The sequence below is a fragment of the Piliocolobus tephrosceles genome, chromosome 7 (genome assembly GCF_002776525.5).
Source record: "Piliocolobus tephrosceles isolate RC106 chromosome 7, ASM277652v3, whole genome shotgun sequence".
In the NCBI taxonomy this organism is placed as follows: domain Eukaryota; kingdom Metazoa; phylum Chordata; class Mammalia; order Primates; family Cercopithecidae; genus Piliocolobus; species Piliocolobus tephrosceles.
This window is the reverse complement of record NC_045440.1, coordinates 52,046,247-52,070,657: the sequence shown is the minus strand read 5'-3', so window position 1 is coordinate 52,070,657 and position 24,411 is coordinate 52,046,247. Positions and strand designations below refer to the sequence as shown.

Sequence of the window (24,411 nt, the reverse complement as noted above, 5' to 3'; positions counted from 1 at the left end):
TGGTCCTGGTGGTTTCTGCACGGAGTCCTGTGATATGAACTGTCTATGGGTCTCTTAGCCATGGATGCCAGCACCTGTGCTAGTGGAGGTGGTGGAGGGTGAAGTGGACTCCATGAGGGTTCTTAGCTTGGGTGGTTTAATGTTCTATTTTTGTGCTGGTTGACCTCCTGCCAGAAAGTGGTGCTCTGCAGAAAGCACCAGCTGTAGTAGTACAGAGAGGGACTGGGCCCTAGAACTACCAAGATTATATGTCTTTTGTCTTCTGCTACCAGGGTGGGTAGGGAGGGACCATCAGGTGGGGACCAGGCTAGGCGTGGGTGAGCTTAGACTCTCCTTGGGCCAGTCTTGCTGCGCTGCTGTGGGGGATGGGGATGAGATTCCGAGGTCACTGCAGTTGTGTACCTAGTACCTAGGAGGATTATAGCTGCCTCTGCTGAGTCATGCAGGTTGTCAGGGAAGTGGGGAAAAGCTGGCACTCACAGACCTCACCCAGCTCTCATGCAAACCGAAGGGCCGGTCCCACTCCCACCGTGCCACCTGCAACAGCCCCGAGTCTGTTTCCAGGTGGAGGGCAGGCTTGAAAACTTGCCAGAGGCTTTCAGGCTTTCCGCCTCCCAACTACAAAAAGAAAAGTGTTTTAGTTCTTCCCTGCCTTTGATGTCTGCTAGCCGGATTTGCACCCTCCCCAGAGTTCTGGCTAGGAGGCTTCTGGCCCCACTCAAATTGTTACAAACTTCAGCTAGGGAAGTCCTTCTCTCCCGTGGGGTTTTATCCCCTGATCCTCTGGCCTCTCTCCTGATGGATCCCCGTGGTGTCAGGCAGGAATGGGCTGCTTGGGGATTCAGTGAGCTCTCAGGGTCTCCCTACTGCCTCCTCCACCCTGGTATTTCACTTGGCTTGGCTCTAACTCAACTCAGCTTCAGGTAAAGTCAGGAACATCTCCCACAAACAGACCTTCAGCTTGTCCAGTGGAGGTGTGTGTCTGGAAAAGGAGGGTCTCCCTTTCCCACTTCTGCAGTTGGGGCACTTACAGTATTTGGGGTGACTCCTGGGTCCTGCAGGAGCAGTCTGCTTCCTTCAGAGGGTCTGTGGATCCTCTCGGGATTGCTGTTTTATTCTTGCAGTTGATCTGGAGCTAAGTTTCACAATGAGAGCCTCCGCAATGCTGCACTATCCGGAGCTGCAATCTAGTCCTGCCTCCTGTCTGCTATGATCTACTGGAAGTCCTTATCCATTGTATTCTGAAAGCAAATAACTTGTTAGGTTTCTCAGGTTCAAATATTGAGAGGAATTTTCTCTCAGGATCAATCATACTCTAGTCTTACCCATAATTGGTTTAGATGATATTTTAATGAGATTTGGGACTTGGAATGGATTAAGACTTTAGGGGCTATTGCGATGGGGTGAATTGTTTATTTTGCATGTGAGAAAGACATGAATTTTAGGGGTTCAAAGGTGTAGCATTATGGACTAAATTGTGTCTTTTCCTCAAATTTTCATGTTGAGTTCTAATCCCCAGTACCTCATAATGTGGATGTAGTTGATAACCATCTGCAAGTCAAGAGAAAGCCCTCAGAAGAAATCAACCCTGCTGGCACCTTGATTTTGGACTTTTAGCCTCTACAACTTTGAGAATAAAAAATTTCTGTTGTTTAGGCTACCCAGTCTGTGGTATTTTGTTATGACAGCCCTAGCAAACTTGGACACCAATTTTGCAGAAATGAAACAGTCTGTTGAAAATTAATATGGAATTATAAGGGATTCTGAATAGTCACATTTTTAAAAATATTGCCCTGTAGTTCTTAGATTTTGTATTAGTTTTCCATTCTCAGTTTTTTCTTTGCATTTTAGTTTGCGAAGTTACTATTGACATATCTTCAGGTCAACAGATTCTTTCCCCTGCCACCTTGAATGTGATAGTTAATTTTATGTGTCAAATTCTGGATCGTGGGATGCCCAGCTATCTGGTTAAGCAGTATTTTTCATGTTTCTGTGAGAGTGTTTCTGAAGAGATTAGCATTACAATTGTGGACTAAGAAAAGCAAGTGCCCCTCCCCAGTGTAGGTGGGCATTCTTCAATTTGTTCAGGGCGTGACTGGAACACAAAAGTGGAATAAGGTTGAATTAACTGTGCCTGACTGCTTGAATTGGGACATAAGCCTCTCCTGCCCTTGGCACTCCTGGTTCTCAGGTCTTCAGACGCAGTCTGATCTATACCATTTGTTCTCTGGCTCTCCAGTCTTTGAACTATACCACTGACATTCCTGGGTCTCCAGTTTTCAGATAGAAGATTGTGGCACTTCTTAATCTCTGTAAACATGGATCCAATTCCTTACAGTAAATCTCTTCACATTCACGTCTTATTGGTTTTATTTCCCTGGAGAATCTTAACTAATACATTTAGTCTAATGATGAAGCCACCAAAGGCATTCTTCATTTCTGTTATGGTTTTGATTTCTAGCATTTTCTTTTAACTGTTCTTCAGCATTTTTCTTTTTCTACTTACATTACCTGTCTTTTCTTGAATGTTGCCTACTTTTTCTATTAGGGCCATGAATGTATTAATCATAGTTATTTTTATCCCTGCCAGATAATTTCAACATCTGTGTCTCATGTGGGTCTGCTTCCGATGCTTGTTTTGCATCTTAAAACTGTGTTTTTTTCCCCTTCTTTGGAACATGCCTTGTAAATTTTGTTTAAAGCCATACATGATGTCTTGGGTAATAGGAACTGTAGTCATAAGCCTTTGCTTTAGGTTTTTGTATTGAAAAGGCTGAATGTTGTGCTGCATTTAGTGTTCCCTGTAACCGTAGATGCCATGGCTTTAAATTCCTCCAGTCTCTTTGTTTTTGTTTTTCCTACTGACTTTGGCCTTTCTTACGTATTCTTCCTCAGAGTCTGTGTCTTTCAGCTGCTTCAGCAGTAATCAATGTTATTATGCTGGCATCTGGTTGATGTGCTGGTTAGGTGTGGGGATGGGAAATATTATATCATCTTCTGATGAATCCTCAGCTGTCTAGTGGGCTTATGCTCTGAGGCTGTGATTTTCACAAGCATTGCTCCAGTACTCTGGCTTTTTCTCCACCTCCTACTCCTTTCCCTGGCTGGTGTGCAGGTAATTTATTTCACTGGAGGACAGACCCCTGGTTTTTCTGTTGGCTTTTTTCCGATTAGGTGAGTCAGGAAAGCTGGAGTAGGATGCAGTGGATAAGAATCCCTTTCCCAGTTTGTTTTAGAATTTAGTACTGTACCCTTTCAAGTTCCTTCCCCCTGGTATAGAGGCCTTTTATATGGAGAAGGCTCTGGGTGTTTTTCACAAAGGATATCTTCCCCTGCCCCTGCCAGGGCCAGGAGGGGATGTTTCTTAGATGTCTTCTATGAGAACCTTATAAGTTTCCTTAAGTTAAACTTCATGAGTACCTTACCTCACTAAGACAGTAACACCTAGTAGTTTGTCACGCTCACATTTTTTATATTGCCCTGTAGTTCTTAGGTTTTCTGTTAGTTTTTCATTCTCAGTTTTCTCTTTGCATTTTAGTTTGGGAAGTTATTACTGACATATCTTCAGGTCAACAGATTCTTTCCCATGCCACCTTGAGTGTGATAGTTAATTTTATGTGTCAAATTCTGGATCGTGGGATGCCCAGCTCTCTGGTTAAATAATATTTCTGGAAGTTTCTATGAGAGTATTTCTGAAGAGATTAGCATTAGGATTGGTGATTGGTGAACTGAGAAAAGCAGGTGCCTTTCCCCACTGTAGGGGGGCATCCTTCAATTTGTTCAGGGCCTGACTGGAACAAAAAAGTGAAGGAAGCCTCCAGCAACTTCTTAAAATTACCATTTAAGTGTTTGTATTAGTCAGAGTTCTCCAGAGAACTATAACTAATAGGAAATGTTTGTCTGTCTGTCTGATATGTGTATTCAAAGACATTGGCTCACACCGTTATGGAGGTTGGACAGTCCGAAATCTTGGCCTGACAGACTGAATACCCAGGACAGCTGATGGTGCCGATGAGGCAGAAGGCTATCTTCTGGAGAAGTCAGTCTTGCTCTGGGAGGCTGCTATTTGTGTTCGATTCAGGCCTTCAACTTACTGGATGAGGCCCACCCACATTAGAAACCAACCTGGATTGCTCCGGTCTGAACTCAGATCACGTAGGACTTTAATTGTTGAACAAACGAACACTTGATAGTTGCTGCACCATTAGGATGTCCTGATCTAACATCGAGGTCATAAGCCCTGTTGTCGATATGGACTCTAGAATAGGATTGTGCTGTTATCCCTAGGGTAACTTGTTCCGTTGGTCAAGTTATTGGATCAATTATGGATGTTGACTCACTTTGGCTTGTGTAGCCTTAGCATAGGTTGTTCGGAGGTTTAGTTATGCTCCAAGGTCACCCCAACCAAAATTTTTAATGCAGGTGTAGTAGTTTAAAGTCCGCAGATTTATATGATTTTGATTGCATTAGTAAATTAAAGCTCCTTAGGGTCTTCTTGTCTTATTATTTTATGCTCGCCTCTTCACGGGCAGGTCAATTTCACTGGTTGAAAGTAAGAGACAGTTGAACCCTCGTGGTGCCATTCATGCGAGTCCCTATTTAAGGAACAAATGATTATGCTACCTTTGCACGGTCAGTGTACCGCGGCCATTAAACATGTGTCACTGGGCAGGCGTGCCTCTAATACTGGTAATGCTAGAGGTGATGTTTTTGGTAAACAGGCGGAGTTAAGTTTGCCGAGTTCCTTTTACTTTTTTTAACCTTTCCTTAAAAGCATGCCTGTGTTGGGTTAACAGTATGAATAATATTGACTTTGTTTGTATTTATTGATATTAGGCTGTTAAGTATTGGTGAAGTTTTTCAGTCTGATGTAGGCTTATGCAGTGGAGAAAATATTCATGTTATTTATATTAGCATTATCACTTCTATGAAATAATAGATTAATCCAATGTGATGTGAGGAGTTCGGTAGAATGTTTGAGATTTTTTCAGATAATTATGTTGAGCTTGAACACTTTCTTAATTGATGGCTGCTTTTGGGCCAACAATGGGAACTGGGTTTTTTAATTCTCTATATAAGGTTTTTCCTAGTGTCTAAAGAGCTGTCCTTCTTTAGACTAATAATTAAGCTTACGGGGGGATTAAGTGATTCTGTAGGTAAACTTAAGGTTGAACTAAGATTCTATCTTGTATAACCAGCTATCAGCAGGCTTGGCAGGCTTGTCACCTCTACCCATAAATCTTCCCACTATTTTGCTACATAGACGGGTGTGCTCTTTTAGCTGTTTTTGGGGAATTTGGTTTTAGTTTTCATCTGGTTTTGGGGAATTTGGCTTTAGTTCTCTTTGCAAAACTGTTTCTAGTTAATTAATTATGTAGAAGGTACGGGGGTGAGTCCTTGCTATTTTGTGCTTGGTTAATCTTTTTCATCTTTCCCTTACGGTACTGTGTCTATAGCAGCAGGATAAAATTCCTATCGCCTATACTTTTGTATGGGTAAATGATTTAGTAGAGGTTAATTTGGTATTACGGTACTGTGTCTATAGCAGCAGGTACTGTGCTGTATAGCAGCAGGATAAAATTTCTATCGCCTATACTTTTGTATGGGTAAATGATTTAGTAGAGGTTAATTTGGTATTAGTGTTGATTAGGTTTGGGGCTAGCATTAGCTCAAGGCAATCAAATTGTTTTGCGATCTTCTGGGTGTAAGCCGGATGCTTTGTGTTAAGCTATGCCTTGGTTTATCCAAGTGCACTTTCCAGCACACTTACCGTGTTAAGACTTATCTCCTCTATATAAATATGATGGAGTGTTTAGTTAAGTTGACCCTTAAATATACTTGAGAAGGGTGATGGGCTGTATGTGCGTGCTTTATGGTCTCATTCAATTAAGCACTCTATTCTTAATTTACTGCTAAATTCTCCTTGAGCTCTTAGGTTTTGTAACAGTCATCGTGGGATTTTCTGAGGTAGAAAATGTAGCTCATTTCTTACCATCTCATAAGCTACACCTTGACCTAACATTTTTGCAGGGGCATTTATGCTTACTTTGTGGCCTTTATTAGGGTTTGCTGAGGATGGTGGTATATAGGCTGAGAAAGAGATGGTGAGGTGAATCGCGGTTTATCGATTATAGAACAGGCTTCTTTAGAGGGATGTGAAGCACCGCCAAGTCCTTTGAGTTTTAAGCTGTTGCTTGTAGTATTATGGCAAGTAGTTTTGTTGTTTTAACTATTGAGGTTTAAGGCTAAGCATAGTGGGGTATCTAATCCCAGTTTAAGCCTTAGTTATTGTGTGTTCAGAAATTTTAAAGCCACTTTCGTAGTTTATTTTACATCAGCTAGGGTTTTTTACAATTTAGATGGAGTTTAGCTTTATTGGAATAGATCTAAAACACTCTTTACGCCGGTCTCTATTAGCTTGGGTATGGTGGTGGTGGCTGGCACGAAATTAACCAACCCTGAATGTAGCATAGCTTAGTTAAACTTTTGTTTATTGCTAAAGGTTTTCACTGCTGTCTCCCATGGGGGTGTGGCTGAGCAAAGTGTTTTGAGCTGCGTTGTGCATGATTGATACTTACTCCTTTTGACCGTGGTGATTTAGAGGGTGTTTTCACTGGGACGGGGATGCTTGTATGTGTAATCTTGCTAAGAATTAATAGAAAGGCTAGGACCAAACCTGTCTGTTTATGGAGTATATAAACCCATCTAGGCATTTTCAGTGTCTTGCTTTAGGTAAATTAAGGTACATAAATGGGGTTTTGTTAAATTTTTGGAGGAGTATGTGGTTGCGAAGTGCTATCTTTGGGGTTGTGATAATAAGGGTGTGGGTCTGGTAGTGGATAAGTATATAGGTGGGATAGAATAAAGAAGAGATTAAGGTTGAGAGTAGTGGGATGAGATGAGGGTTGTGTTAGTTGAGGGGTAGCAGTTAAAGTTATGCACAGCTAAAAGATGAAAACATAGGCTTTGGCTAAGTGGATTAAGACTTTTGTTTTTGGGGCTTGGCAAAAGTATATTTTTAGGGAAAAAGTCAGAGGTAGGGGAGGGGGGTTTAGTAAAAAATTTGTTGTGGTTTTATAGTGTAAAGAAGGACGTGTCATATAGTTGACTATTGTTATGTCCTACAAGCATGAATTAAATAACACCTTATGGTATTTATGCGGGGCTGGGATATTGAACGTAGGTGCGATCAACAATGGTATGTACTAGGAATCAAAGACAGATCCTGTGACATACGGTGTTGGGGTGGGGGGCAGCTTTCTGCGATGGGGTCACGTGCACACCCGAGATAAAAAATACAAAATGCATGGAGAGCTCCCGTGACTGGTTAATAGGGTGATAGACCTGTGATCCATCGAGATGTCTTATTAAGAGGAACGTGTGGGCGATCTTGATTTCTATGGCCCTGAGGTAAATACCAGATGCCGGATACAGTTCACTATAGCTACCCCCACGTGTTATGGGCCTGGAGCAAGGAGAGTAGCACTCTTGTGCAGGATATTGATTTCACGGAGGATGGTGAATAAGGGACCCTAACTGAGAGGGGTATCCGTGGTGACGAGGATTTATTTGACTAAAATGTGCTATGCCCAATGAACGATTTAATGTGCTATGTACGATAAATGAACAGTCGTGTTAGTTGATATTCTTAGGGAGATGCTTGATCTTTGAATGTTAGTGTTATGTTCTACAGTTGGTTAAATCATTAGAGTTCTTGCTTGTAAGCATGTTTTCAAGGGTAGTTAGTAAATGTGCAAGAGCATGTGCTATGTACAGTCAAGCATTTATAGTACTATATAATATTCATGTTGGCTAGCAGTAATGCACGATTTACATAGGGGGTCTGATAAAATAAATTAGTACTTAAGTTGCATTTAAAGCTTACACCCCATAGAATACACAAAGTAGTTTAAATTAGAATGCCAGTTTTGGGTGTTGGTGGTGAAGTTGAGTGTTTTTTTTCTGAGTTGTCCTGGGGAGAAGTTTCCATTTCTGGTTTACAAGACCAGTGTATTAATTTATACTACCAGGGCAGGTTCATTTGAGTAGATTGTTTTCGGTTAAGGAGACAAGTGGTATTAAGGTTAGGATTGTGATAAAGTATATTATGGATGCTACTTGCCCAATAATGATGAAGGGTTGGTTTACTGGTTGGCCTCCGATTCAAGTGAGAGTTAGTAGAATTATAATTAGGAGTCAGTATAAGAATTGGCTAAGTGGACAGAATATTATACTTTGTTGTTTGGATTTATGGAGTATGGGGATAAGTGCTAAAAGGAGGATTGATAGGAGGAGTGCTAGCACTCCTCCTAATTTATTAGGGATAGATCGTAGAATTGCGTATGTGAATAGGAAGTATCATTCTGGTTTAATGTGCGGCGGGGGGGTTGTTTAGGGGGTCAGCTGGAGTATAGTTGTCTGGGTCACTTAAAAGGTCGGGTGAAAATAATACTATTGGCCGGGCATGGTGGCTCAAGCCTGTAATCCCAGCACTTAGGGAGGCCGAGACGGGCGGATCACAAGGTCAGGAGATCGAGACCATCCTGGCTAACACGGTGAAACCCCGTCTCTACTAAAAAATACAAAAAACTAGCTGGGCTAAGTGGCGGGCGCCTGTAGTCCCAGCTACTCGGGAGGCTGAGGCAGGAGAATGGCGTAAACCCGGGAGACGGAGCTTGCAGTGAGCTGAAATCCGGCCACTGCACTCCAGCCTGGGCGACAGAGCGAGACTCCGTCTCAAAATAATAATAATAATAATAATAATAATAATAATACTATTATTATTAGGGTGAGAAGGAGAAGGATTAAGCCTAGGATATCTTTGATTGTATAATAGGGGTGAAAGCTAATTTTGTTGGAGTGAGAGAAAATTCCGGAGGGGTTAAACAACGATCCTATTTCGTGTAGAAATAGTAGATATAGAATTGTAAGGGCTGTAATAATAAAGGGTAGGATGAAGTGAAGGGTGAAGAACCGTGTGAGGGTGGGATTGTCAATTGAATATCCACCTCAGACTCATTGGACAAGGTTAGTTCCGATATATTGGATGGCTGATAGAAGATTTGTGATTACTGTGGCACCCCAGAATGATATTTGACCTCATGGGAGTACGTAGCCTATGAAGGCTGTTGCTATAGTTATAAGTAGAAGTATAATGCCGATATTTCAGGCATTATAATTATATATGTTATAATTATATATATATATTTTATAACAAAATTTAATTTATAATTAAATTTTATATATTTAATTATAATATATAAAATTACAATGTAATTTAATTTTATTACATTACTGTATAATATAATAAATATAGGCCGTAATATAGGCCTCTGCCAATATGTAGAAAGAGGCAGATAAAGAACATAGAGGCACCGTTAGCGTGGAGATAGCGAAGGGTTCAGCCGTAGTTGACATCTCGAGTGATGTGTGCGACTGAGGAGAAGGTGGAGAAGGTATCTGGTGAGTAATGTATTGCTAGGAATAAGCCTGTGATGATTTGTAGGGTTAGACAGGTTGCAAAGAGTGAGCCAAAGTTTCATCACATGGAGATATTAGATGGGGTGTGTAAGTCAATGAGGGAGTGGTTGATTATTTTTATGAACGGGTTAGGTTTGCGTGTTGGGGTCATTGGTGTTTTTGTAGTTGAAATACAATGATGGTTTTTCATATCATTAGTCATGGTTAGAGCCCATGTGGAAACAATGACATATATTTTATTCTTATTAAGTGTACTGTTGGTTATGGGATTTGTGGGGTTTTCTTCCTAGCCGTCTCCTATTTATGGGGGTTTAGTGTTGATTGTTAGTGGTGTGGTTGGTTGTGTTATTATTTTAAATTATGAGGAAGCTTATATGGATTTAATGGTATTTTTAATTTATTTGGGAGGCATAATGGTTGTTTTTGGTTATATTACGGCAATGACTATTGAAGAGTATCCTGAGGCATGGGGCTCAGGATTTGAGGTTCTGGGGAGTCTTTTAGTAGGATTAGTGATGGAGGTAGGGTTGGTTTTATGGGTTTTAGATTTTGATGGGTTAGTGTTGGTGGTTAATTTTAACAATATAGGGAGTTGAATGATTTTTGAGGGAGAAGGGCCGGGGATAATTCGGGATGATTCTATTGGTGAGGGTGCTTTGTATGACTATAGGCATTGATTTATGGTAGTTACTGGTTGAACATTGTTTGTTGGTGTATATATTGTGATTGAGATTGCTCAGAGTAATAGGTTACATTATTAGAAATAAGACTAGGGTGAGAGGGATAAGGAAAGAGAGAAAATAAAATTTGATTATACCCTTTTGAGTGGTTGTGAGGATGGAGGTGATAATGTGGGTATGTGAGATTGTTTTAGGTATAGATTTTTCTAGTCAGATTGAGTCTAGTAAAAGGGAAGCTAGGTTTTGACTTATAAGTAGGTTTTGGTAGGGAGCTGTGCGATGAATTGTAATGGGAAAATATCCTAGTATGTTAGAGAATTTAAATATGTATGATGGGATATCCATTTTAAGCTTATTGGCTATAAGAGTAAGGTCCAAGGCTACTAGGAAGCCTAGAGCGGTTACGTACAGGGCCGAGAGTTTTAGGTGAGATGATATTGTTAGTTGGGGAGGTAAGATGGGAGAGATGCTGTTGGTAATGAGGAATCCTGCAAGTAGGCTGCTGATTGTGAGGCTTTGGATTGGGTTTAATAGGGTGGGGGTGTTTTCGTTAATGTTGACTAAGGTTGGGAAGCGAGATTGTCCTGTTAGGGTGAGGAGAATAGTTCGAGTACTGTAGGTGCTTGTTAGGGAAGTGGCAATGAGAGTGACAGATAGGGCTCAGGCGTTGGTATACGACGTATTTGCGGATTCAATGATGAGGTCTACCCAGAATTCACCAGTTTAAATGTTAATCTCATCCGAAAGCAATCTCCAAGCTGACTCATAAAACTAACCATCAGGGTGTTCCCACCAGTATGGCTCAATGCTCAGTCAGTCTGTTCCAGGTAAGTAGATCTTGATTGTTGCCTCTCTTGTTATCCTCCTGTCTCTTCAGATTTCACCTGAGTGGTTTGCCCTGCAACCTTAGCTCTTTAAGAAATTTATTGATTTTCAGGGTGTCCAATTTTTCTTGTCGTGAGGATGGGAGTGATGATTTACAAGCTTGCTACATGCTGGAACTAACACTGGAGTTGCTTTATGTTTTACTCATATTTCTCAACACAGAGAAGTTTCTTTGCCCATTTAAAAGTCCTAGTATCTTGTAGGAGCTTAGCTCTTCAGGTTTATGGCTATGCTCTTGCATAAAACATCTGGAGATGCATCTTAAGTACACCAAGCAAAAGTATTGAACTTTGCAACACTGAGTCTTGGAGTGTCCTTGACTTGAGAGTTCAAGCTTATGTAGTTACAATTCTGCAGTACTTTCCATTACCCCTTTTAATTCTGCATACAAAAGGTTTTCAGCAACATGAACTGGTTAATAAGAAACCCCTTCTAAATTTCCCATAACTGTTCCTGTACAACTCCCAGTGAAAAGACACTTACATCATTGTATCAGGGCCATCACTGAAGAAAATAACTTGGTAATTCTTGTTGTTTTGATGAGAGTCTTTTTCTTTCACTTGCATTTTATACAGCAGCATGGTCTAGATTAAGCCATGAATTAGACAGGTTTTGCTAAGTTACACACCAGTAACAACCCAAATCTCAGTTTACAGCAACAAGGAGGATTGTTTCTCACTCATGTTGCATGCTCTTTGGGATTCAGCTGTGTCTATCTTCCACAGTTTTTCAATCCTCCAACCCAGAGGAAGGAGCATCTTTATCTGGAGTACACCTTCCTGTTGCAGGAGATAGGCAATAGAAGTCTCACTAGACAGTACCTCAGAATGTGATGTTTTTTAGCTTGTAGATCTCTGTCTTTATGTTCACAAGGGATTATCCCTGTGTGCCAATCTGTGTTCAGATTTCCTTTGTTTATGAGAGCATCAGTCACATTGAAGTAGGGGCTCACTCTACTCTAACATGACTTGATTATAACTAATTACATCTGCAATACTCCTATTTCCAAAAAACATCACATTCTGAGGTACAGAGGGTTAGGCCCTCAAGATTTGAATTTGGGGAGTGATGCAGCTCAACCCCAAGCAGGAACCATGCAGATAAAGATGCTTCTGGAATGCAGGGCAACAATGACACAATTATTGTCAGTATTATATACTTTGACACAGCAGCTGCCTTTTGGGGAATGCAGTGAGGCTGAGGAGGCTACACTTTTGATTATATACCCTTAGGAAATCTACAACTGCAATAGTTGGAATAAATTAAGTAAAAATGTTATATGAAATAGTGTCTAATGAGAAGTCTATTTCTGGGAAGGCGGAGTAGATTTATTTTTGCCTCCTGCTTATTTTTCTTTTATTTTTACTTTTTTTCTGAGACCGAGTCTCACTCTCTCGCCCAGGCTAGAGTGCAGTGGTGCGATCTCGGATCACTGCAACCTCTGCTTCCCAGGTTCAAGCAATTCTCGTGCTTCAGTCTCCCGAGTACCTTGGATTACAGGTGCCCACCATCACGCTTGGCTAACTTTTGTATTTTTAGCAGAGACAAGGTTTCACCATGTTGGCCAGGCTGGTCTTGAAATCCTTACCTCAAGTGACCCACCTGCCTCAACCTCCCAAAGTGCTGGGACTACAGGCATGAGCCACTGCACCCAGATGCCTCTTGATTATAGTATAGACAGCTACAACCCCTGGATATCACGTTTAAAACAAACATTAGATGACTCAGAATGATGAAGAGCAAGAAAGCAGACTGATCAGGGACATTGGACTCCAGAAGCAATGTGATGCTCTTTCCTGGGCACTTTTTCCTCATGTAGCTCAGGCTTGAAGCTGAAGAAGCCAGCAACCTGAACATATCAACAGACACAGAAAAAGGCCCAGCAAAACCTTAGTCCCTCTAGACAACAGGCCAGAAAAGTGGAGGCCTAGCAATACAGGTAACTTTTAGACAATAACCATTCTTCCCCAGCCAAACAGCACAGAAGAAACCATGGCCCCCACCTCCAGCAAGACCAGCAAAGCCCAAGTGAGGAGGTGGCTTTCACTCTTCCCAGGCTATACTGAGGCACCTAAGGACCCCTTGAGAGTGCTATCCAAGAAGGCCAAGTAGGAAACTAGGGAATCGTCCTGCCAGATGATTGCACTCAAAAGATTGGGGTCACAAGGGGAGCCTGGGCTTGCATCCTCACTCAGTGGGAATGAAGCTCCCCTCCCTCTTCACTGGGGTGGTTGCAGAGAAGGCCTAGGGGAGGCTCCAGTGCTCTCCATTTTTCAGGGGGTGATAAGACTGCCCTGCCCTTCTCCATCCTGAGGTGCATGGAGGCCGTGTGGGGAGGAGTCACAGAATACTACCCCTCCCATCCAGGAGGGTTATGGCCTGACAGGGAGCCAGAACCCCAATTCCTCCCAAAAGTAATGAAAAGAACCCCTTTGTGTGTCAACAGAGGCCAGGGAGGGAACCTGGACTTCCATTCCCACATGGCAGTAATGATGTGGGACCTCTCTTCCCATGCCATAGCAGTTTCAGAGGAAAATACCTGAAATAGAAGGCTTCAGTAAGATCCAAAGCCTCCAGATTTCAATAGGAAATTACTCATCATACCAAGAACTAGGAACATCCCAAATGGAATAAAAAAAGGCAATCAACACTGAAGTGATAGAGGTATTGCAGTTATCTGAAAAAGATTTTAAATCAGTCATAGGCTGGGTGCAGTGGCTCACACCTGTAATCCCAGCACTTTGGGAGGCTGAGGTGGGTGGATCACACGGTCAGGAGTTTGAGACCAGCCTGACCAATATGCTGAAACCCTGTCTCTACTAAAAATACAAAAATTAGCCAGGTGTGGTGGCGCACGCCTGTAATCCCAGCTACTCAGGAGGCTGAGGCAGGAGGCTGCAGTGAGCCAAGATCACGCCATTGCACTCCAGCATGGGTGACAGAGTGAGACTCTGTCTCAAAATAAATAAACAAACAAACAAATAAATAAAGCAGTCATAAAAAATGCTTCAGTGAGCAATTTCAAACACACTGGAAACAAATGGAAAATGGATGAAAAATCTCATCAAAATAATACAAGGCCCAAAGAGAAACCAGATGGAAATTTTGGAACTGAAAACTATAATAACAGAAATAAAAAAAGATCAATAGATGGACTCAAAACGGAATATAGATCAGAAAGGAAAGAATCAGTGAACTGGAAGACAGAAGACTAGCAATTATACATTCTCAACAACAGAGACAGCATAGACAAAAACAAGATGAGCAGAGCCTAAGAAGCCTGTGGGATTTTAATAAAACATCCCAACATTTGTGTTATTCAAGTCTTGGATAGAAAGAAGAGAGAAGGTCAGGACAATTCCAAAGAAATGCACAGCAAGACACATCATAGTCACACTTTTGAAAACAAAAAGGAAAACATTTTGAAAGCAGCAAAAGGGAAACATCACCCTGCCATTTACATGCTGAATGGTGAATGTTTGAATGCTTTCCCCATAAAATTGCAAGGCATTGCAAACAAGGCAAGGATGTCCATTCTCACCACTCTTATTCAACCTAATGCTGGATGTCCTTGCCAGTGTAATAAGTCAAGAAAAGGAAAAGACCTATAGATTGAAAAGGAAGAAATTAAACTATTTTCAGATGATACACTACCTACATAGAAAATCTCAAGGAATCTACAAAAATACTCCTAAAATGAATACATGAGTTGAACAAGGTTACAGGATACAACGTAAACCCAAGATAAACATATAAAAAATTAATGGCATTTCTGTATACTAACAATGAATACATGGGGTGATAGGAAAAGGAAAGTTACATTCTTTTATTATCAAGGCTTTGTAGTAAAGCCTGGAACAAAACTCCCATACACTGTATTTCTTATACTTACAGACCATACAAGATCATTTTTTTATTTTTTATTTTTATTTGTTGAGATGAAGTTTTGCTCTTGCCATCCAGGCCAGAGTGCAATGGCACGATCTTGGCTCACTGCAACTTCTGCCCCCCGGGTTCAAGTGATTATCCTGCCTTGGTCTCCCAAGTAGCTGAGATTACAGGTGCCCCCAACTACTCCCAGCTAATTTTTTGTATATTTAGTAGAGACAGGGTTTCACCATGCTGACCGTTGAACTTCTGACCTCAAGTGATTCACCTGCATTGGCCTCCCAAAGTGCTGGAATTACAGGTGTGAGCCATCGCACTCTGTCCTGGTACATACAAGATTCTTAAAGTATTTATTTCCTGACCAGGCACAGTGGCTCATGCCTGTAATCCCAGCACTTTGGTAGGCCAAGGCGGGCGGATCACAAGGTCAAGAGATTGAGACCATTCTGGCTAAGATGGTGAAATCCCGTCTCTACTAAAAATACAAAAAATTAGCCAGGTGTGGTGGTGGGTACCTATAGCCCCAGCTATTTGGGAGGCTGAGGCAGGAGAATTGGCATGAACCCAGGAGGCAGAGCTCGCAGTGAGCCGAGATCTCGCCACTGCACTCCAGTCTGGGTGACAGAGCTAGACTCCGTCTCAAAAACAAAAACAATGAAAAAAACCTATTTATTTCCCTTCTTAGAGCAGGGTGTGGTGGTTTAAGCCTGTAATCTCAGCACTTTGAGAAGCCAAGACAGAAGGATTGCTTGAGTCCAGGAGTTCAGGATCAGCCTGGGTAACATAGTGAGACACCATCTTTACAAAACAACAGCAACAACAAAAAATTAGGTGGACATGGTGGCATACACCAGTGGTTCCAGCTACCTGGGAGGCTGAGGAGGGATGATCACTTGAGCCCAGGAGGTTGAGGATACAGTGAGCCATGATCATGCCACTACTCCAGCCTGGATGACAGAGTGAGACTCTCTCAAAAAAACAAAACAAAACAAAAAAAGCAAAACTATTTCCCTGAAATAATTTATTAATTTGTCATTTTATTTAAGTTTGAAAGAATTTTACTGTCCTAAGTGCCTAAAGTTTAGAATAGATATGCATTTTCTCAGTGTTTTTGGAAATAAAAGTTTTCTATGTGTCCTAGTCTGCTAGGACATATTCATTAATATCTTCAGAGATTTTTTGTGATTTTCATACATCAAAACCATGACCCCACTCTAGCAATGGATTATTTGGTTCACATCTGGTTATTGTGAAGCCTTGCCATTCAAGCCTGCATTGTAATATTTGTCTTATCCTCTCCATTCTCGCAGCTCAAATAAAGTCAAGGATCAAGTCCTGCTAGTTTATTAGTGTATTAACTGGCACATATCAGGTACTGAATATATCTGTTGAGTAATGAATGGGTGGATGCCACTGCCCAAGTGTAGGCACTCATGCTGAATTATCTTCCAAGAGCCAACCCTCCTGTCCTACTTCAATGCACAAGCGGTGAAAAGAATTTACAGAATCAAAATTCTTTCACATCAAGACTTTTTGCTTTCTAAATGAAGCCTGAGTTCATTGTGATTTTTTGGGTTCTTCTCTTCTTCTTAAACCCACATCTAGCCAATCTCCTCTACCTGCTACATGGCTCTTTTAGTCTCACTGCCTCCTTCCTCAGTGGAGCCCATATTGGTCTCGTTGCTAGTTTCTCACCAGTGATCCTTCATGTTGCCATTCGAGTGATCATTGTGATGTTGTTTCCCATTGCCTGGAGACTGCACTTAATTAATTTATGTGACTGTTAAGGTCCTAATTTTCTTTGCTGCCCACTCATCCCACCTCAGTTCCCACTAACATGTTCTCTGTGGATGTCCCCAGTGAAGGAGGGGAGAAAAATGTACCTTTCTGAAGTACTGATCTATTTGTGGTGCCTATACTTTAACATATATATATATATTTTTTTTCCATTTGCCTGAAATGCCTTTTCCTGCTTGTTCTCCTGAAAGACATGGTCATCTTTCACAGCTCAAATGCTTTTTTCCATATAACATATATTAGTCTGCTCAGCACAATAGCAGAATACAAGAGAATGGGTAATTTAAACAGTTTATTTTTTCACAGTTCTGGAGGCTGAAAGTCCACGATCAAAGTGTCATCAGGGATGGTTTCTTCCAAGGCCTTATTCTTTGGCTTGCTGATGGTCACCTTCTCCCTGTGTCCTCACATGGCCTTCACTGTGTGAGCACACCTGGAGTCTCTTCCTCTTTTTACAAGGACACCAGTGCTATTGGGTTAGAGCCCCACTCCCATGACCTCATTTAATCTTCATTACATCCTTAGAGGCCCTATGCCCAAATATAGTTACATGGGGGATTAGGGCTTCAACTTATGAATTTTGGGGGAACACAGTTCAGTCCATAAAATTAGGTCTCCCCTCATTGCCTGAGGCAGAACTGAGCGTGGCTTCTGTATTAGTTCATTCTGACACTGCTATAAAGAACTACCTGACACTGGGCAATTTATGAAGACAGTAGGTTTAATTGACTTACAGTTCCATAGGGTTAACAGGAAGCATGACTGGGAGGCCTCAGGAAGCTTACAATCATGGTGGAAGGCAAAGGGGAAGCAAGCACCTTCTTCACATGGCAGCAGGAGAGAGAGAGCAAATGTGGGAGGAACTGCCAAACACTTTTAAACCATCAGATCTCATGAGAACTCACTATCATGAGAACAGCATAAGGGAAATCCACCGCCAAGATCCAATCACCTCCCACCAGGTCCCTCCCCCAACATTTGGAATTACAATTCAACATGAGATTGGGTGGGGACATAAAGCCAAACCATATCAACTTCCGTTCTGCTCTCCTTGGGATTCCTAAAGACCTTCATTATCTAATGGCTTATAGCTGTGATTTGTTGGCCTTTCTACCGAATTGTAAAGCCAGAGAGAACCTCGTTTGCTTGCTTTCGTCTTTGAAACTTAATAAATATTTGTTAAATACATATTATTTGATAACAACTTGGGTGACAAATAATAAAAATACTTATTAGTTTTATTTATTACATTTATGCTTATTGAGAAGATTTTCCAAATATGTAATTTTATTCATTTGATTTTAATTCCCCTTCCTTTAGAAATTAACTCTTTCAGACTCTAAGTCCATGTTCAATATTTTTTAACACCTACAGAACTGTTTATTAGTTTGGATACTGGATGATTCAAGCTCATTAAGTTCTGGGGGAAAATATTAAGAAAAATCATGTAGGCTTTGAAGTTTCTTTTGCCTTCTAGGTGTGTGCTTACACAATAGAGCATTTCATCAAACCACATTATTGATTGGCTTTGTTGCTATCCACTTCAATTCCCACTCTCCTTTCCTTTGCCTCCTCTTTCAGATAAACAAGCTGGAGGCACGCCTGAGGCAGGCAGGGTGTACAGATGTTAAAGGAGTTCCAAGGAAGGCCGAGGAGCGCTGGATGAAAGAAGACTGCACTCACTGCGTCTGTGAGGTTTGTGCTGCTAGAAGTTTTCCCCTCCAGCTCCCCCCATTTCACTTCTCCTAGCCAGCCACTTGAAGTATAATTGAAAAATTCAAAAGGAGAAAAAAAATACTTTATGTCAATAGATTCTAGGTATATTTTTAAGATCAAGGTACTGGTGTGAAATTTTGAGGTTTTTGCTCATTGATAAAAAAGTATAGCCACAATCTAATGAGCACTTGCCAGAGACAACGAGCTTTTTCCATATTCACTGATGGATGAAGGAACTGAGGCTAAGGAAGTTTATGTCAACAAGTAAACTGAGCCAGCCTGGGACTTGAGTTCATCTCATTATTCTCCAGTCAGGCTCACTATAAACACTGCGGGCACTTGGTAAACTACTCAATTTGATGGAAAAATAAAAAAGTGTTGTCATGGTGTCCACCAAAACAAAAAAAAATGCTCTACATTTGTTATTTAGTTTGCTTTTTGAACAGAGCTGATTCTTTCCAGCCATCTAGAAATGTATGAACTTCCTCAACTAATCCTACCATATGGTACGGTAAGGTAGGTAACATTTTATAGGGCAGCCTTGCTCTTCATGCTGCAAATGTGTGGAAAGAAAGATTGAATAGAAACCATGCAAAAATGAACTTCTAGTATGAACAATTTTTATTATGTTGAGACAGTCAGCTTATTAGATTATGTATTATAAGAAATATTTATTTGTCTTTTACGTACTTTGACTATAAAAAACATGGAGGTGATATGTGCATGTTGCCTTTCAGAGTGGCCAGGTCACCTGTGTGGTGGAGATTTGTGCCCCGGCTCCCTGTGCCAGTCCTGAGTTGGTAAAAGGAACGTGCTGTCCAGTTTGCAGAGACCGAGGAATGCCAACTGATTCCACAGAGAAACGCTAATAAAAGTTTTGTGCTCTTGAGCCCTGAATGGGAAATTTCTCAGGAAGAGACACTTAGGACTTTGGCACTTTTAACTTGTAGTCACATCGTTGATATGGAAACCACTGACTTAAGCAACTTAGTTCATTTAATCTTACATATACTGAAGATCTTTTATTTTGTTCATTTTCTAACACATCTTGAAATAATTCAAAACTAAAAGCAATAAAGTGCATAGGAAATATTTTATCATAAGAAATATTTCTTACTGTAAGCTGTCAGTTTTATATTCTGCATCTGGAAATAAAAAGAATACCATGGAATATTTAAAAAATATATGAGTATTATGGAAAATCTCTAATTTTGGAATTTAGAGAGGTCTCCAGGTTTCATAATCTGCAGGAATTTTGAAATAATGAGTTTCACACTTACAGAAAACATCTGGAAGGATCTGTGATACATTCGTGACAATGTTGGGATGCTGTTCTCCCCACTGACACCCCTCTCTCAGATCTACAACCTAGAAAATTGTCAGATTTTGCTGGGAAGGCATTTATCTTAACCTTCATTAGTCTCTTACGTCCTGGGACATAAGGAAAAAGTGAGTGAAGGAATATCATTATTTTAGGGAACTTGTTAGTTCTGCATGTGGCTGAAAAATGCAAACTCTCTGAAAGAAAGAGACTTTAAAGCAGAATTGCTCAATGTCTGCCTTCCTCTTACTTGTCATTGTTACCATTCCTGAGATGTCAAAATTGAAATAGAGCCAAGCCTGAAATTCAGGAGCAATCTGAATTTACTATAAGCAGACTTGAAAGTGTTTCTGACTTTTACAAAAGGTGTTGCTGTAGGGTTCTTCTAATTTGGGCACTCTCTTGCAGCATTTGACACAGAACCCCACAGACAAGTGTATTTATACTCAGAATTGAGTATTAAGTAATTTAGGTGATTTTCACTTCATATTAGATCAGAGCCTTTAAAATCTGACATAAAAATATGTACTCATATGTGGGGTTGATAGATCTTTTTAAAGAATACTTTGTGCCAAAGCTTTTTTTTTTTTTTTGAGACAAGGTCTCACTCTGTCACCCAGGCTGGAGTGCAGTGCAGTGGTGCCATCACAGCTCACTGCAGCCTCCACCTCCTGGGCTCAAGCAATAGTCTCATCTCAGCCTCTTGAGTGGGTGGCGCAACAGGTGCATGCCACCATGTCCAGCTAATTTTTTTTAAATTTTGTAGAAATAGGGTTTCACTGTGTTCCCCAGGCTGATCTCAAACTTCTGGCTTCGAGCAATCGTCCCTCCTCAGCCTCCCAAAGCACTGGAATTACAAGCATAAGTAACCGTGACAGCCAAACCCTTTGAGGAAATATTTCATGTAGTGTGCTGCCAAGGGAGGGCCTCAAAGAGACAGCGCTACTGTTTTTCAATTACAAAATAGACTTTTAAAAATAGGCATCTTTTCCCAATATTTAGAGTTCTTTTGTAAAATGCAGCATTAGTTTTAGAGAAAATATTCTAGTAGCTTTTGTATCGTGAGTGGGGAAAGATGTTTCTCGAGTTTGTAGTATATTTGTTTTTAAATGTGTTAGTGATTCCCAAGATCCAAATTAATTTTTACTAAAAAGGTTTAAAAGGATAAATCCTAATATCCCATGACAGTTTTATATTTCATGACCTTTTAAAATCCAAAACAATTTTTTGTTATACTAAGTTTTAAAAGATAAAACCTAACAAATCTCAGATGCTTGACATTTGGTGGCCTTTTAAGACCCAACATGGTGAAATGCAGCTAAATCTTATGAATGTAACTGTAATGCGTTCCTCAGAAACAGTCACAGTAAGCTTACCTGCAGATGACAGTAACAAATGACAATTACGAATGAACTTCGTCAAGTTTAGGTTTCTCATAATATTCATTTGCTGTTGTTCATCTTACTGCCATGTAAACAAGACTTATGTGATTGCTGATTTTATTTTTTACACACTAACCACACATTAACTTGGATGTCACGTGGTTAATATGACTGGCTCATATAACATAAACAGATATTAAAATAACGGAAAGAAATTATAATTTAAAATGGAACTGGATTGACTACATAGGGATTTTAAAAACTGTTTGTCGATTGACAAGGTAACTTGAAAATTCAGCCAAATTTATAGACATCATAATTCAGTCATATAAATTGCTTTTTACTTTGTGCATTTTACTGTATAACACTTGTTTGTCTATGTTTTTAATATTGTTTTTATTCTTGAAAATAATATTGCAAATGGTAAAAATTTCAAATATTTCCCAAGGATATATACCCTGTCCTTCATTTCTCCAGTCTAAGTGCAATGACTATTTTTAATTTTAGGATGTGTGCATGTGTGTGTGTATGTGTGTGCATGTGCCTTTGTGTGTGTGTAGTAGAAATTTCCATTTTTCAGATTTTAAAAGAAAGTACCACATCAAAATAAATGAGCTGGGTAAAAGCTACGTAAGCTGATAAGACTTACACACGTGAAGTGGTAATGATATTTTGAAAGAAAAGAAACTAAGTCAAGTTAGAAGAGAACTTGGATTTTTAGAAATTTAGAATCGTTTAGAAGTGGAAAGTATCAAGTAATCCGCTTTTTGGAAAAGCATGTGAAAGAAACAACACGACTTGCTGTCAGGGCATGGAATATGTGATTGACAATATGATACCATTTGCCCACAAAAGAAAGAAAAAATGTATAAAGGTAAAACACATGAACTGGATGTACAAGTAACTCTGAAGGGCAGAGCATGGAGGCAGAGCTGAAGAAGCAGGCTGGAGCCACACAGCTCTATGTTGATGAATCTGGAGAACATTCCAATTTGATCCTGGTAATGAACCAAGCACAGGGAAGACAAGCAGCTCTAGTGGCCAGTGTTAAATCAAAGCCCAGACACTAGAAGCACAAAGAGCCTGCAAGACTACGTCTTAGGTTTTAAACCCATGCCCCAAATTTCTAATGACATGGAAAACTGAACTAACCAGAATCCTGTTCTGTTTCAGGTTTCTAAAATGCTGAACAAAATATGATACAGAACAGGAAATATGTAATTGAATATGAGAGGAAAAAAACAGGGAAAGTCTCTGAGTTTTATAATGGAAGGAACCTAAATCAAGAGATACGAAAGGCAAGCCAGGGACAAAATAAAGTCAGATATAGGGCCTAGTAAAGTTGAGGCTGGTGTTTTAAATTCACACTCGGGTTTAGATGGTGCAGCCTGGGGCCAGGACAATGCTATGAGCATAAACCAAGTTGCTTCCTTAGGGCGTCCTTCCCATGGAGGATGCCTGGAAAATCTGATCTCCAATCCAGGGATGCTGCAGAGAAGGTCCTTTCTATTCCCAGCTTGGGATGGAAGAAACTCTTATCCCATGCCCTGTGGAGGTCTGCAGTTAAATTGACACTAGCCTTAAGTTTTGGAAATCCCAAGCTAGGAAACGGATGTGAACAGTTGCCCTGTCCCAATAAAGAAATCACAAACCATATGAGGAAACGGCTCATCACACAGATTAGTGAAAAAATCACAACAAACAGGATTATTAGCACCCCAAGAATTTAAGATAGTAAAAAATTCTGAAGGATACTAAGAGAAGGAATGGAGCTAGTGGAAAATAGGAAACATTTTGAAAAACTGACCCTGTGTTGCACTTTATATTTTAACAAATTTTAGCGATAGAGTGGTATTTTACACTGTATGTTACTTCATAACAAATACACTCAAAATAGAAAACTAATAATTAACAAAATGATAGTATATGCATATACTTTCATCAAAAAATAGATTAGGATGGAAATTATAAAATATTTAGACTGAACCCAAAACTAAAAAGTATCTCAAAACTTGTGGAAAGCAGTTATAATTGTGAAGTATAATTGAGTGATGAGCATTAATTCACTTTGATCACATCTGAATGATTTCTACTTTTAGCCTCTGCAGTTCTCTCTGACCACAAGTAAGCACAGAACACTTAATACACAGGACACTGATGCATAGGCCGCGTCACTGTAGGCATTTGGGGTGGAAGGGAATAATGGAAAATATGAGAAAAATCTTGAATCTTAGAACATTTTGGGAAGAAAGTGACAGTCCTTTAGTCACTGTTCCCCTCTGCACTAGCAGTGGAGGGTTAAAAAAATACCCAGTGGGGAAAAAACACCTAAGTGGAGTCTTCCAGGTGATGACTGCTTAGGAATCACCCATCTATTAAGATATCACCACTACTGGGAATGACAAGCATTTGAAATGGTACCTTTATAAAAAGAGAGCACAAGGTTGGGCACAGTGGCTCACACCTGTAATCCCAACACTTTGGGAGGCCAAGGAAAGTGGATCACCTGAGGTCAGGAGTTTGACACCAGCCTGGCCAACATGGCAAAGTCCCGTCTCTACTAAAATTACAAAAATTAGCCAGGCATGGTGGAGCACACCTGAAATCCCAGCTACTTGGGAGGCTGAGACAGGAAAATCACTTGAACTCAGGAGGCAGAGGTTGCAGTGAGCCGAGACTGTGCCACTATACTCCAGCCTGAGTGACAGAGTAAGACTTCTAAAAAAATAAAAGGCCAGGCACGGGGGCTCATGCCTGTAATCCCAGCACTTTGGGAAGCCGAGGCTGGAGGATCGTCAGGTCAGGCGATTGAGACCACCTTGGCTAACACGGTGAAACCCCATCTCTACTAAAAAAATATAAAAAATTAGCCGGACATGGTGGTGGGTACCTATAGTCCCAGCTACTCCGAAGGCTGAGGCAGGAGAGTGGCTGAACCCAGGAAGTGGAGCTTGCAGTGAGCCGAGATTGCGCCACTGTACTCCAATGTGGGCGACAGAGCGAGACTCCATTTAAAAAAAAAAAAAAAAAAAAAAAAACAGAGAGCATAATGATGACCAAAATGTATAGTGCCTATTTTATAACCAGTATGTGTAGTCACAGCCTTGTGGCATGGGACTATATGTTAAAAGTCAGTTATATGCCTTGAAAAAAAGCAACACTGCTTCTTAGAGTACTGAATATCATGTTGTCTCAGATGTTAAGCAGCAGAAAATGTAAAGGATGTGCTCCTAACTTCTCAAAGGATTTGAAGTTTAAATGA

The 24,411-nt window shown here is 40.5% G+C and overlaps 1 protein-coding gene across 1 annotated transcript in view; it reads left to right on the top strand.

Moving 5' to 3' along the window:
* The window catches only part of PXDNL (peroxidasin like), a 523,848-nt gene extending 504,218 nt beyond the window's left edge, over positions 1–19,630 (top strand). The window contains exons 22-23 of the mRNA XM_023184241.2: positions 18,312–18,425; positions 19,184–19,630. Coding sequence (XP_023040009.2) covers positions 18,312–18,425; positions 19,184–19,315 — 246 coding nt within the window. The 3' untranslated portion in view covers positions 19,316–19,630. The remainder of the gene's footprint in view (positions 1–18,311; positions 18,426–19,183) is intronic.
* Positions 19,631–24,411: the final 4,781 nt, after the last annotated feature.